General features: G+C 38.9%; 1 protein-coding gene across 1 annotated transcript in view; it reads right to left on the bottom strand.

Moving 5' to 3' along the window:
- LOC124615400 (protocadherin-like wing polarity protein stan) overlaps positions 1-16,038 on the bottom strand; it is a 357,491-nt gene that overhangs the window by 277,694 nt on the left and 63,759 nt on the right. The window contains exon 9 of the mRNA XM_047143245.1: positions 5,919-6,130. Within this exon, the coding sequence (XP_046999201.1) occupies positions 5,919-6,130 (212 nt within the window). The remainder of the gene's footprint in view (positions 1-5,918; positions 6,131-16,038) is intronic.

A 16,038-nucleotide genomic window follows, 5' to 3' on the forward strand; every position in this document is an offset into this window, starting at 1 on the left:
CATAATTCTTCTACAGCCACCTTACTGGAACTAAGTGATGTCAATTCACTGTCTAAGTGAGTAGCTACAACTGCTTATATGCTCTTTCTAGCAGAAACATTCTCCTAGCCTTCCTGACTGATATACACTATGTGATCAAAAGTATCCAGACACCTGGCTGAAAATGACTTACAAGTTTGTGGGGCCCTCCATCGGTAATGTTTAAATCCAGTATGGTGTTGGCCCACCCTTAGCCTTGATGACAGCTTCCACTCTCGCAGGCATACGTTCAATCAAGTGCTGGAAGGTTTCTTGGGGAATAGCAGTCCATTCTTCATGGAGTGCTGCCCTGAGGAGAGGTAGCGATGTCAGTTGGTGAGGCCTGGCATGAAGCCAGCGTTCCAAAATATCGCAAAGGTGTTCTATAGGATTCAGGTCAGGACTCTGTGCAGGACAGTCCATTACAGGGATGTTATTATCGTGTAACCACTCCGCCACAAGCCGTGCAATATGAACAGGTGCTCGATCATGTTGAAAGATGCAATCGCCATCCCCGAATTGCTCTTCAACAGAGGGAAGCAAGAAGGTGCTTAAAACATCAATGTAGGCCTGTGCTGTGATAGTGCCACACAAAACAACAAGGGATGCAAGACCCCCTCCACGAAAAACACAACCACACCATACCACCACCGCCTCTGAATTTTACTGTTGCTACTACACAGGCTGGCAGATGACATTCACCAGGCATTCGCCACACCCACCCCCTGCCATTGGATCGCCACATTGTTTACTGTGATTCGTCAATCCACACAACTTTTTCCACTGTTCAATCGCCCAATATTTACATCGTTATACCAAGCGAGGCGTCGTTTGGGATTTACCAGCGTGATGTGTGGCTTATGAGCAGCCGCTCAACCATGAAATCCAAGTTTTCTCACCTCCTGCCTAACCGTCTGGAATTCCTGGGTGATGGTATGGGTAGATGTTTTGCCTATTACACATTATGATCCTCTTCAACTATCGGCACTTTCTGTCAGTCAACAGATGAGGTCGGCCTGTACACTTTTGTGCTGTACGTATCCCTTCACGATTCCACTTTACTATCACATCGGAAACAGTGGACCTAGGGATGTTTAGGAGTGTGGAAATCTCACGTACAGACCTATGACACAAGTGATGCCCTATCACCTGACCAGGTTCTAAGTCCATGAGTTCCGCAGAACGCCTCATTCTGCTCTCTCACGATGTCTAATGACTACTGAGGTCACTGATATGAAGTCCCTGGCAGTAGGTGGCAGCACAATGCACCTAATATGAAAAACGTATGTTCTGGGGGTGCCCAGATACTTTTGATCACATAGTGTATTAACTTCTGAAACCACAGTTGCTTTAATGACATCGTAATCACCAATACCCCTCTCTAAACTCATGCTTTCAATAAGGTCTGGCCTGTTTGTAGCTACAAGGGCTAAATATTTCCGTTGTGTGGGGGCTCCCGAACTAACTGCTCAAGACAGTTTTCAGAAAACATGTTCACAAGAACTTTATAACACTGTCTGTCTGTACCCCTGCAATGAGTCCATAGGCTGACACTACCAAACTTTATATGCTCTCCCCCTCTTACCATCCCCCGCCCCCATCTCCTCGTCTCCTATTTACCGTCCTTGTTCGTCTTCACCTCCAGCAAGTTTATCCCATTTGCTCCAACCACTTTCATCCTCTTAAGCCACCACCATCTGAAATCCAGTGTTAGATAAAGACCTGATCCAGAGCACTCTGTACATTACAGTATTCAGCTGTACGTATCTATGTTGCTCCATCATGTTTTCTAATTTCATCAACCCACCTACCTTTAAGGCTGATGGTCTCTTGATATCTAGCAAAATACTTCTTTGGTCCTGGCTACATGTCCTCTCCACCTTCACTTAATTTCCATTACAGTCACAATTATGTCTTCCACTTCTGTTTATTCTCTCACTCTTCACCCCCCCTCCCCCTCACCCCTCCTTGGCTTTTGCAATATTTTCTGTCAAGTGTCTTTCCATTGTCAAATAAGCTGCTGAAAACTTTCATCTTTTTCTTTTGCCTTTATCCTGCACCTACATGGGGTCAATGTGGTTATTATTGGATGTGGCATTGTTAATGATAGAGGGTGGCCAGAAGGCCTACATATTGCCACCCCTCCACCCCGCCCAGGAGAAAATTTGTGCATCACAACGATCTGCATGTAGTGTTATCCATGTGAAAGGGTGTGAGCATTTTCTATATGTTTGCAAATTGTGTAACTGAGGTGGGACATGGGTACAAGCCCAGTATTCACCCACTCAGATGTGGAAAATCACCTGAAAACCACATCCAGGCTGGCCGGCATCCTGACCCTCAATGTTAATCCACAAGAGGAATTCAATCCAGAGCAAGCACATCTGCACAAATCCTGGCAGTGAGGAGCTAACACGCAAGGCTCTCCAGGCAGGTAATGAGCTGCTGAGAACAGTTTTGCTGATACAGAATCTCATTACCAGACTCCTCTTTAAATTATGAATTTTCTCACTTCTGTGATGAAGTTAAAAGGAAGCTGCTGCACTGACACTTATTCTTTATTCTCTTTATTCGTATTGAGTCAAAAACTTTCTCAAAATCTGTGAATTCTACATAAAGTGGTAATTCATATTCATCAATCCGTTCCATTATTCCATTACAATTTGCACATGCTATATTATCCTATACACATTTTAAAAGGCAACTTGATCCTTTGTTTCATTAAAATTCAATGTCTTTTTCATCTATGTGATTGTTAATGAATATTTCCTACATTACAGGAAGGAGGCAGGTAGCTAAGACGTTAAAAACTATAGATCACTCTTTTTTCTTGGAAATGTAATAATTACAGCAGTGTTTTCAGTTTTCAAGACATCTTCTTTCACACACATTCTGCAAAAAATTATGCAGATTATTTCTGTACTACTTTCCATCCAGCAGTAATCTTTTCTGCTGAAAGATCATTATCCTTTAGTGTCTTCCCCTTTGTCATACTCTGAATGGCTTTATATCTCTGGAATTACAACCAGATGTCATTATTTTCATTTTTATCTACCCATTTTTTTCTTCCTTTCTTCCTTTTTTTTTCTCTTCTAACATACAAATATTCAAAGAAAAGGATGAATGCTTGTCCAATTTCCACTCTGTTGCCTGTAACTGCACCATCTGTCCTCTTAACTAATGAAAAGCAACAACTGCCCAATGTAAGTGTCTACCTTTTGTTCTTCATACGCTGATTGTTTACAAATGTTTCTGTTATCAAATTTTCATAATATCTTCTCACATTAACTTGACAACATTTCTGAATACAGGGTGTTTATAAATGAATATCAGGGTTTTGACACTTTATCATATTTATTACATTAAATTTACAGTTATAAATGAAGTCTCAAATGAAAGTGCAACTCAAACAGTTGTGTTTGGCACCAGTGTGCATGCGCTGGCATAGCGAAGTAAGCGATTGGTTGAACTTCACTGTACCCATTATGCCATGCGATTTTTTCCTTTGGGGCTTCATCAAGGATCGTATGTACGTGCCTCTGCTACCAGCAGACCTCCCTGAATTAAGAAACCGGATTGAAGCAGCTGTTGCTACAATCACTGAAGACACACTTAACATTTGGGAAGAGCTCGGCTATAGGCTTGCCATGTGCCAGGTGGCAAATGGTGCTCACATTGAACATTTATAAGGCTCTTGGTAAAACTGTTTGAGTTGCTCTTTCATTTGACATACCATTAATATCTATAAGTTTAATATAATAAATATTATAAAGAGTTAAAACCTCAATATTCATTTCTAAACACCCCGCATTTTCTATAGTTCAGCACATACTGTGATGCTACTATTATCATTTACTTGAAACTTTCACTTTTGTTTAGTAGCTGCAGAGTGTCATTTTAGATTTTTAATTTCATTTACCTTCTTCATGCCCACAACTTCTTGTGCTGTTTCCCTAAGTACCTTTGTTAAATAGTTACACCTATGCTCTATGCTGACAATTTCCGTTTTATAAGATTCTGAATTTGGGCTCAATTTGATCTGGTTTTCCACCATGTTTCTGTATGAATGGCTGTAAGCTACATTTTTGATTCCTGCCAAATGAATTTGTTTCTTGCAAAATTTATGGTATTTTCACTTTGAATTTTGCTAGTCTACACTTTGAGATGGGCAGATATCTTTTTCTTCTTAATTAATTCAACTAAAGTATAATTTTTGCAATTTATGAAGTCATTTTTTTCTTTTAATCTTGATTTACAACAAAGTCTGTCAAGCTCCCCACCAGAGAATTGTTTTGTTTAAATTCTTTTTTCCTTAATACTGTATTAAAATTTCTCGTAATCTCATAATGAGGTTTTCTATCATTTATCAATATCTGTAATTCTTCATAGAGGTCCGCTACCTTGGTACCACAACGTGAGCATATTGCTGCATATATCTGAACAACTTTGACGAAATTTCTAAACACGTCTGTCTTCTGTCACAGCTATTTTTATTTTCTTCTTTGCAATAAAGATTGTTCCTCAATAATAAAACAGATGATCTGATTTTAATTCTATTTAATCTTCAATTTTTATTACACTTGTATTTGTCTCAATTTAAAGGTAATTATTGCTGACCAATTACCTTGCTCTCACAATGATGAAATCTAATATGAATTGATGGATGTAACCTCCATGTTAAATGAAAGGAGTGGGAAAGTGCCAGATTATAGATCCAAATTTCTTGAGTTCGATTCCTGACAAATCCTAGGGTTCTTTCACATTTGTCAGTATTTGTTATTGTGAAAATGTTGACTTGCACCATAGTTTGCAGTCGACATCAAACTGTCAGTCTGCTGCCTAAATCAGTTCAAAGGTGAGAAGAAGGCAACAGCATACCATCTCTATAAGGACCGTCATCAGTAAAGCACTTTGATGTTCAAACCAACCTTTGGGATGATGACCTTTAATTCAACTGTATCCCATTTGATGTTACTTTTTAACAAAAGCAACTGGACAACTAAGACTCATGGTACTGTTTATTCCATGCACATCACACACATCATAAAATTACGTATGCAAATGTTTAAGATTTGACCTACTTAAAACAGTTTCACAATAAATTTATTCTTTTATGCAGTTAATAGGGAAGAATTAAATATAATTTGAAAATAATAGTAGCATTCATAAATATAACACTAGTATGACGATAGCCTCCACAATTCACAACAACTTAACTTTACAAAAATGCTGGCAGATATTAAAAGTTTTAGAAACAAACTGAAATAATTTCTACTTGACGGTCTTTTACTACACAGATGAATTCTAGTTGACAATATGTTTGTAGTTGGACTACATTTATCAATTTTTGTTGTAGATCAAGACTAATAACAAAAAATTCCAATTCTGTAAATGGATAGAGCATAGCAATGTATCTTATTTGTAAATCTCCACTGACACATTCTTCATCATGGGGAACTGTCACAAATGAGCCACAGTACAGGCAAAAAATTTAGCTAAACTTAATTACAATGGCTCGTTTGCCAGAACCATTGTTTATCCCCCTCCATTTATTCTATACACATGAACAAAATATGTAGAACTCCACAGAAATTTATTTTGTACCTACATGTGAATTTCATTGTTTCCGTGTTCACACTAACTGTGTAGATGCTAAGAGATTGTATAAAGCTGATTAGTCAGAATTCAAAAAAGTAGCTGTTTAATGCAAGTAACAATGTGTAACTACTGGAATGCAATTTTTTTCTTGAATTACATGTTATTAACATTAACTGTTTATAGTAGCATTAAGGAGCACCTTACATAAACTAAATGACACAGAATTAAAAACAAGGAGTATTTTATACATGAACATCACAAATTAATTTCGAATGAGGAAAAAAAAAAAAAAATAGAATTACCTGAAAATCTTTCAGAACAGGGGCATTGTCATTTTCATCAGTCACCAGCACTTCAACATGTGCATCTGCCCGCAGAGGTGGTGAAGATGCTCTAATTATCAAATCAAATCTCTTATGAGGTGACTCGTAGTCAAGATCTACCATTGTTAACAATTCTGCTTTGTTACTTCCTTGTCGTGTTACAAGGGAAAAACTATTAAAATCGTCACCCCCTGAAATAATGAGAACAAAATATATTAAACCTACAAAAATTGAAAAACATCAAAGATGTGATTTTCAGAACAACCAGGATTCAAAGAAGTGCTCAATCAAAATAAAATGAAAATAATGGAAATTCCAGATAGGAATATCACCAATGTAGGAAAAAGACAGATTGCTACTTACTGTAAAGATGATATGCTAAGTTGCACACAGCCACAAATACGAGCCACTTACACATAAGCTTTTGGCCAAAGCCTTCATTGGAAAAAGAGAAACACACGCCATTCACTCAAACAAGCAAGCACATCACATGCACACATGGCTGCCAACTCTGGCTGGCAGCTCGGGCCAGAACGCATTCTGGCCTGAGCTGCCGGAGTTGGTAGTCATGTATGCATGAGGTGTGTTTGCTTGTTTAAATGGATGGTGCATGTTTCTCTTTTTCCAACAAAGGCTGTGGCCAAAAGCTTGTGTGTAAGTGTCTTCTAATTGTGTCTGTCTGCAACTTAGTGTATCATCTTTACACTAAGTAGCAATCTATCTTTTCCTACATTCTTAAAATGAAAATAAATTCGTTAGATAAATCATGTTACATAAATCTCACTGAAGATGAAAACATGGAAGTCAAAGATGTACATTTTACTGACAAACATTATAAGAAAATGACAAAGTTACAAATTACGTGGTTTAAAAAGATTAATATTAATTGTATACGAACAGAAACATTGATTCAAAAGCTTAATTATGTAGTTTCAGTTTAATTTTGTGAAAATACTCAATAGAGGACGAGTTGCCCAAATAAAAGATCTCTTATCGGCTCTTAATCCTTATAGTATTTCCCACAAGACATTTGACTCACTTTAGTAAGTTGTTAAAACATGTGTAGTTGTTCACCCGATTTGTTTCTGAACTGATACCATTTCTTTGAAGTATTTGTAAAGATTTCTTGTCCTGATATTATAATCATTCACTCTACTATTTTTTGGACAAAGAGAAACACTTTTAACAACAAAGGATAATTATTTTTGTGTTGTCATTGGTGTTGTGGTCTTCAGTCGGGAGACTGATTTAATACAGCTATTGGTGCTATTCTGTCTTGTGCAAGCCTCTTCATTTTTGTGTAACAACCTAAGTTCATTTGAACTTGCTTATTGCATTCAAGTCTTGGTCTCAGCTGATCATTTTTAATATCAACTCAAAAGCCTTGTAAAATAATGTTTTATTAGATTAAAAAAATCAGTATGTGCACTGCAATAACTATATATATGCACAACTAAACCTATGTGCAACAACCACAATGTAACAGTAAAAACAAGGAGTAAAAAGAACTCTCTCAATATCAATTAACATATTACAACACATCCCCTTAAACTGACACTGACACACAATGTGAAGTTCAAATGCACAGTCATTCCTTAACTTCTTTCACGTGACTACAGTTTCATGTTCAGCATTACACAGAATCAACAAACATTTCTTCAGAAGGCAGATGTTCAACATCGGTAGCACCTGACTCAACACGCCTTCTTGTAAACTGATATTTCAAATCTATATGCTTGGATCTAGTATTTGTCACTAGATTATTGGCTAACTGAATAGCTCCTTTATTTGGAACACTAGGATCTACCACAGACATACATTAATCACAGTATTATCTTGAACAGTTAACACCAAAGCCACATATTCAGCTTCAAAAGTAGAAAGTGCAATACCACAAAATCAAAGAATTTTGCAGTTCTATGAATGAACCAGCTACACAGAATCTGCCATTGATTTTACTTCTTCAACACGCATTACTGAAGGCCATTATTCCTCTAATGCTGTTCCTAGAAAATTCTAGGTTACAGCCCATGTTGCCTTTAAATACCTACAAATTCTCTTTACTGACGACCAAAAGACCTTTTTAAAATTGCGATTATATCTGCTAAGGAGACTGCCAGCAAAACCTGTCAGGTACGGAAATTTGGGATGGGTATTTACATCTAATCTACACATATTTTCTGCAAACTGCCCCTTGCTCCATTTGCAAATGGAGCAAGAGGAAAATATCTGTCTCTATGCTACTGTATGAACCCTGATTTCTCTTATCTTGTCTTTGTGGTCCTTATTTGAAATGTAGATTGGTGTCAGAAGAACTGTTCTGCAGCTTCAGCTTCAAATTCTGGGTTTATTAATTTTCTCAATACAGTTTTGTGAAAAGATCATCATCTTCCCTCCAGAGATTCCTTATCAAATCTATGTGTAAAAAATCTAGCAGCACACCTCTGAAGTGCTTCGATGTCTTCCTTTAATCTGATCTGGTAGGGACCAAGCACACTAGTAGTACTCAAGAATGTGTCATACTCTAGTGCTCTACAAGCGATCTCCTTTACAGATGAGCTACATTTTCCTAGAATTCTTCCCATAAACTGAAGTCAAACATTCATCTTCCTTATCACTGTCCTTATGTACTCATTATATTTTCTATCCCTTTGAAGGGTTACACCCAGATACTGTATCAAAATGACTATGTCAAGCAGCACACTACTAACACTGTATTTGTATGTTATGCTAATGCTGTATTCATACATTATGGGATTGTGTTTCCTATTCAGCTGCATTAATTTACATTTTTCTACAATTAGAACATGCTTCCATTCATCACACTACAAATATCGTCCAAGTCATCTTGTACCCTTCAACAGTCCCTGAATGACAACACTTTCCCGTACAACACAGTATCATCAGCAAACAGCCACAGACTGCTCCCCCTGTCTCTCCCATCATTTACGCATATAAAGAATAAGAATGGCCCTATCACACTTCCCTGGGCATTCTTGACAATTTCCTTGTCTGTGATGAGCACTCTCTATTGAGGACAACATACTAGGTTCTATTTCTCTAGACATAGACACTAACTCCACCTGACACTCTATTATAGTCGCTACGGTTCCTGTAACATCCCTTATAGCCGTGGAGGGCAGGAGTCCACATTGCCGAGAACCAGGTTTTCTGGAGGGCAACGCAAAAGCAGGTGTAAAGCTTAACAGTTGCCATAGGTCAGCCAGGTGGTGGAAAAAAATCACCGCAATTCCACTGGAGGATTACATGATCGTTCGACTGGGAAGGCATGAAACACTCAATGAGACAGTCTACACCTCAGGGTCACCTGCTGCCACCAGACGAGTACCTGAGCGATCGACAGCCATTGTGTCTCAGAGCCCAGCGAGATCTAGGTCATCAGCAGATGCCAGAATCTCCACCACATCCTCAGACACACAGCTTGTGGGTAGTGGTGGTGCGGGTGCCACCGCAGTGCCTTGGTTCTTGGGGGACTTTCATTTTAGGTTTATCTCACTGCTCCTTAGGTTTGTCCGGCTGGGAGGGCTTCACTGATTCAGTCTCAGGTACTGAGGAGGACCGTGAAGCTATCTGCAGTTGCTTTAACCACTGGCGGGTGTCAGCTTTGCCACTGGTGGGAATCTGGGAAGGGAGTGAGCCAAGGGATCCCTTCCTGGTGAGAGGAGCCAAAGAAGACTTATGCTTCTCGGGCTGAGAAGTGGGGACTGATGTCTCCGATGATTGGGGGGAGGGGGGTTGGATCTGAAGCAGGTTGTGCAGGAGCAACATGGAGGGAAGTGCCCACCACCATCAAGGGGGCAGGTGGAGTCTGACGGTTCTGAGAGTCCACTGTACATGGCAGAATGGAAGATGGCTGAACCATTGTCATAGCGGTGGCGTAGGTTGACCTCATATGCACAGGATGTAGCCTCTCATATTTTCTCTTAGCCTCGATGTAGGTCAGTCAGTACAGGGTCTTGTATTCCATTATTTTTCTTTCTTTCTGGAGAATCCTGCAGTCTCGTGAGCAAGGCAAATGACACAGATGGGAGGCGGGGCACATAGAGTATTGGGATGTGAAGGACCTCCACAATCCTGATGGGTGATGCTGCAAGTACAGTGGAAAGACACATGGCTGAACTTCTAGCACTTGAAGTACTGCGTCGGGGGAGGGATATATAGCTTTATGGAACTTATTCATCCCAATACCTCATATGTATGAGAGTTGATGGAGAATCTTTCTTGTCAATGAACCCCAGTTTTTTGTGGAGCATTTAGAGGACAAGTTTGGAAAGGTGGAGGGCTTGTCCAAAATGCGGTCACAGTCGGTTTGATCAAAGCAGCTGGAGAATGAGCGGAAGTGCAGATCAACATCGACGAAGGATGTGAGAGGTCTCAGTGCATGATGGACACTATGTATCATGTAAGGCGCCTTCCCCAATTGGCTTGCTCTTCAGGAAAATTATGAAAAACAGAGGTCAAATCCTACAAGGGACCATCAAATAAAGGCCAAAACGTTTCAGACTCCTTTTAGTCACCTCTTACGACAGACAGGAATACCTTGAACCTATTCTAAAACCCAAACCGACAGGGGTAAGTTTCTCGCTGTTCTTATTTCTGCTACTTCTCATCACTTTCATCTTTCTTCAATTTACTCTCAATCCATATTCTGTACTCATTAGATTGTTAATTCCATTTGGCAGATCATGTAATTCTTCTTCTCTCTCACTCAGGACAGCAATATCATCAGCGATCGTATCCCTGATATCCTTTCACTTTGAATTTTAATTCCACTCTTGAACCTTTCTTTTATTTCCATCATTGCTTCTTCAATGAACAGATTGAACATTAGGGGCGAAAGACTATATCCCTGTCCTACACCACTTTTAATCCAAGCACTTCATTCTTGGTCTTCCACTCTTATTATTCCCTCTTGGCTGTTGTTCATATTGTATATGACCCATCTCTCCCTATAGCTTACCCCAGTTTTTCTCACAGTTTTGAACATCTTGCAACATTTTACATTATCGAATGCTTTTTCCAGATCGACAGATTGCCTCTCTGGTGCCTTTACCTTTTCTAAAGCCAAACTGAGCATCATCTAGCACATTCTCAATTTTCTTTTCCATTCCTCTGTATATTAGTCTTGTCAGCAACTTGGCTGTATGAGCTCTTAAGCTTATTGTGTGATAATTCTCGCACTTGTCAGCTTTTGCAGTCTTCAGAATTACGTGGATGATATTTTTCCGAAAGTCAGGTGGTATGTCATCAAACTCATACATTCTACACACCAATGTGAATAATTGTTTTGTTGCCACTTCCCCCAATGATTTTAGAAGTTCTGAAGGAATGTTGTCTATCCCTTCTGCCTTATTTGACCTTAAGTCCTGCAAAGCTCTTTTAAAGTCTATTTATAATACTGGATTCCCTATCTCTTCTAAACTGACTCCTGTTTCTTCTTCTATCACATCAGACAAAGCATCCTCATCAAAAACTTTCAATGTATTCTTTCCACCAATCTGCTCTCTCCTCTGCATTTAGCAGTGGAATTCCCGCTGCACTCTTAATGTTACCCCCCTTGCTTTTAATGTCACTGAAGGTTGTTTCAACTTTCCTGTATGCTGAGTCTCTCTTTCCAACAACCATTTCTTTTTCATGCAGCCATTTCATCTTAGGTTCCCTGCCCTTCCTATTTATTTCATTTCTCAGTGACTCGTATTCTGTATTCCTGAGCTTCCCTGAACATTTTTGTCCTTTCTACTTTCATCGATCAACTGAAGTATTTCTTCTGCCACACGTGGTTTCTTCACAGTTTTCTTCTTTGTACCTATGTTTTTCATTCCAACTTCTGTGATTGCCCTTTTCAGAGATGTCCATTCCTCTTCAACTGTACTGCCCACTGAGCTATTCCTTACTGCTGTATCTATAGCCTTAGAGAACTTCAAGTGTATCTCGTCATTCCTTAGTACTTCTGTATCCCACTTCATAATGATATTTATTCTTCCTGGCTAATGTTTTTAACTTCAACCTGCTCTTCATCACTAAAATATTGTGATCTGAGCCTATATCTGCTCCTGGGTATTCCTTACAATCCAGTATCTGATTTTAGAATCTCTGTCTGACCATGATGTAATCTAACTGAAATCTTCTAGTATCTCCCAGCCTTTTCCATGTATACCACCTCCTCTTGTGGTTCTTGAACAGAGAATTCGCTATTACTAGCTGAAATTTGTACAGAACTAAATCAGTCTTTTTCGTCTCCCATTACTTGTCCCAAGCCCATATTCTCCTGTAACATTTTCTTCTGCTCCTTCCCCTACAACTGCATTCCAGTCCCCCATGACCATTAGGTTTTCTTCTCCCTTTACACACTGCACTGTATTACCCTTTCAATATCCTCATATACTTTCTCTCTCTCTTCATCTTCACCTTGCAACGTTGGCATGTATACCTGAACTATCATTGTTGGTGTTGGTTTGCTGCCAAGTCTGATAAGAACAACCCTATTACTGAACTGTTCACAGTAACACACTCTCTACCCTAACTTCCTACTCATAACGAACCTACTCCTGTTATACCATTTTCTGCTGCTGTTGATATTACACTATACTCGTCTGACCAGAAATCCTTGTCTTCTTTTCCATTTCACTTCTCTGACCCCAACTATATCTGGATTGAGCCTTTGCATTTCCCTTTTCAGATTTTCTAGTATCCCTGCCACATTCAAACTTCTGACATTCCGTGCACTGACTCATAGAACATTATCCTTTTGTTGATTATTGAATCTTTTTCTCATGGTCACATCCACCTTGGATCCTGGAGATCCGAATGGGGGACTATTCTGGAATTTTTTGGCAATGGAGAGATCATCAAGACTAATTTTCAATTACAGGCCACATATCCTTTGGATACACATTACGTGTCTTTGATGCAGTGGTTTCCATTGCATTCTGCATCCTCATGTTGTTGATCATTGCTGATTCTTCAACCTTTAAGGGTAGTTTCCCATTCTTAGGACAAGGTGTGCCCTGAACCTCTGTCCACTCCTCCACCCTCTTGGATAAGGCCATTGGCAGAATGAAGATTACTTCTTATGTTGGAAGTCGTTGGCTGCCAATGCTGATCATTAATCAAAATTTAAGCAGTGGCAGGAATCGAACCCGAGACTGAGGACGTTTTGATCACAAATCAAAGACGCTACCCCTAGACCATGAGTGCAACACAACTAAGCATAAATCGCTCTATGTATGTGTCCATTTCAAAAGAACCATTCTGGCAACTGTTTTATACTGACTCAGGGAAATCAAACAAAACCTAAATCTTGCTGGCCAGTGGAGATATGAACCCCAACTCCTTACACACAAGAGTTCAGTTCTTCACCCTGTGATTAATACTTTCAGTACCATAAACTGAAACAGTAACTAAAAGTACTGAAGGTGGTGAGAAAGAAATAAAATGCCCCCAATAACTGCAAAGTAACTTATGGACAATACGGCCACTCGAATGAGGAAACTAGAAATTACTGAAAAAGTTTCCTCTTGAGCATAACCAGTTCCTGTCCTCCATCGCTAATATGACGGTTACTGATATGAATCAGCTACTACAAGGTTATGAACCATAATAAATTGTTAAATGTATATAAGTGACTAATGGAAAAAAATAGAGGCAGAATTTATAAGAAAAATCAACACAAGAGTGCAGAGGACTGTCAGAGGGAAGATATGAGTGAAATAAAGGTACAAGAAAAAAAACTGAAGGAACAAAGAAAAACCAGGAGGAAATAGAAAAGGAAAGAATAAACAGGCAGCTGCGTAAGAGACTAAGAAAGTACAGGACAGAACTGTAGGGGGGAAATCCTGAAATGAACGCAGTAAGGGTAATCAAAGGGGAAAGGTTATGGAAGGGAGCAAGGGAGCTTTTCTAGGAGCTCTTTGCAGTGTGGGGGAGTATCCATGTATGTGAAAAACGGTATCCCATTTGAGTCAATTGATGTTTCAAAGTACTGCACTGAAAAGGTGTTTGAATGTTGTGCAGGTGTGGTTAAATTTAGTGGAGTTGAACTTCTAACTGTTGTTATTTATAGATCCACAGACTCCGATTTCACAACATTTTTGCTAAAGCTGGAGGAGGTTCTTGGTTCACTTTATAGGAAATACAAAAAGTTAGTTATATGTGGTGACTTCAATATTAATTGTATAAGTGATTGTGCAAGGAAAAGGATGCTGGTAGACCTCCTTAATTCATATAATCTTATGTAAAGCGTATTCTTTCCAATGAGAGTGCAAGGGAACAGCAGAACAACCATAGACAACATTTTTGTTCATTCCTCATTACTAAAAGGGCATTCTGTTAGCAAAAAAGTGAATGGCCTTTCATCATGATGCACAAATTTTAAGTCTAAAAGATTTTTGTGCTGCAACTCATGTTAAATATAGTTATCAACTTTTTAGGAAAGCTGATCCAGTTGCTGTAGAGACCTTTGTAAACCTTATCAAGGAACGAGAGTGGCAAGATGTTTATAGTGCTGATACAGTAGACGATAAGTATAATGCTTTCCTTAAGACTTTTCTCGTGCTCTTTGAAAGTTGCTTTCCATTAGAACGTTCAAAACAGGGTACTAGCACAAACAGGCAGCCTAGGTGGCTAACTAGAGGGATAAGAATATCCTGTAGAACAAAGTGGCAATTATATCAAAACGTGAGGAACAGTCAAAATCTAAATGCAGCAGCCCATTATAAACAGTATTGTAAGGTGCTTAAAGTTATTAGGAAGGCAAAAAGTATGTGGTATGCAGATAGAATAGCTAAGTCTCAGGATAAAATTAAAACCATATGGTCAGTCGTAAAGGAAGAGGCTGGTCTGCAGAGACAGGTTGAGGATATAGAATCAGTGCGTAGAGGGAATGTTACTGATAAGTCGCATATATGTACAGTATCTAATAATCACTTTCTGAATATAGCAGGTGAACTAAATAGAAACCTAGCCCCAACAGGAAATCATATAGCGCTCGTAGAAAAAAGTGTTCCGAGACTGTTACCTGAAATGCTCCTCCATGATATTGACAAGAGGGAGATTGAGTTAATAATTAAATCACTAAAGACCAAGAACTCTCATGGATATGACGGGGTATCTAGCAGAATAGTGAAGTATTGTTCTATGTATGTTAGCCCAGTACTTAGCCATATCTGTAACTTTTCCTTTAGGAGTGGTCGGTTTCCTGACCGATTAAAGTACTCGGTAGTGAAGCCACTTTATAAAAAGGAAGACAGGGATAATGTTGACAATTATAGACCTATTTCTATGCCATCGGTGTTTGCTAAAGTTATCGAGAAGGTTGTATATACACAAGGTTACTGGAGCATTTAAATTCACGTAATTTGCTGTCAAATGTTCAGTTTGGTTTTAGAAATGGTTTAACAACTGACAATGCTATATTCTCTTTTCTCTGTGAGGTTTTGGATGGATTAAATAAAAGGTTGCAAACGCTAGGTGTTTTCTTTGATTTAACGAAGGCTTTTGACTGTGTTGACCACAAAATATTACTGCAGAAGTTGGACCATTATGGAGTAAGGGGAGTAGCTTACAATTGGTTTGCCTCTTACTTTAAGAACAGAAAGCAGAAGATAATTCTCCACAATATTGAGAGTGGTAGTGATGTTCAGTCCCAATGGGGCACTGTTACGTGGGGCCTTCCCAAAGGGTCGGTGCTGGGGCCACTGCTATTTCTTATTTATATAAATGATATGCCTTCTAATATTACAGGTGATTCAAAAATATTTCTGTTTGCTGATGACACCAGCTTGGTAGTGAAGGATCTTGTGTGTAATATTGAAACATTATCAAATAATGTAGTTCATGAAATAAGTTCGTGGCTTGTGGAAAATAATTTGATGCTAAACCACAGTAAGACTCAGTTTTTACAGTTTCTAACTCACAATTCAACAAGAACCAATATTTTGATCGGACAGAATGGGCATATTATAAGCGAGACGGAACAGTTCAAGTTCCTAGGCATTCGGGTAGATAGTAAGCTGTTGTGGAAAGCCCATGTTCAGGATCTTGTTCAGAAACTAAATGCTGCTTTATTTACCATTAGAAC

Source organism: Schistocerca americana, chromosome 1 (genome assembly GCF_021461395.2).
Source record: "Schistocerca americana isolate TAMUIC-IGC-003095 chromosome 1, iqSchAmer2.1, whole genome shotgun sequence".
NCBI classification, from domain to species: Eukaryota; Metazoa; Arthropoda; class Insecta; order Orthoptera; family Acrididae; genus Schistocerca; species Schistocerca americana.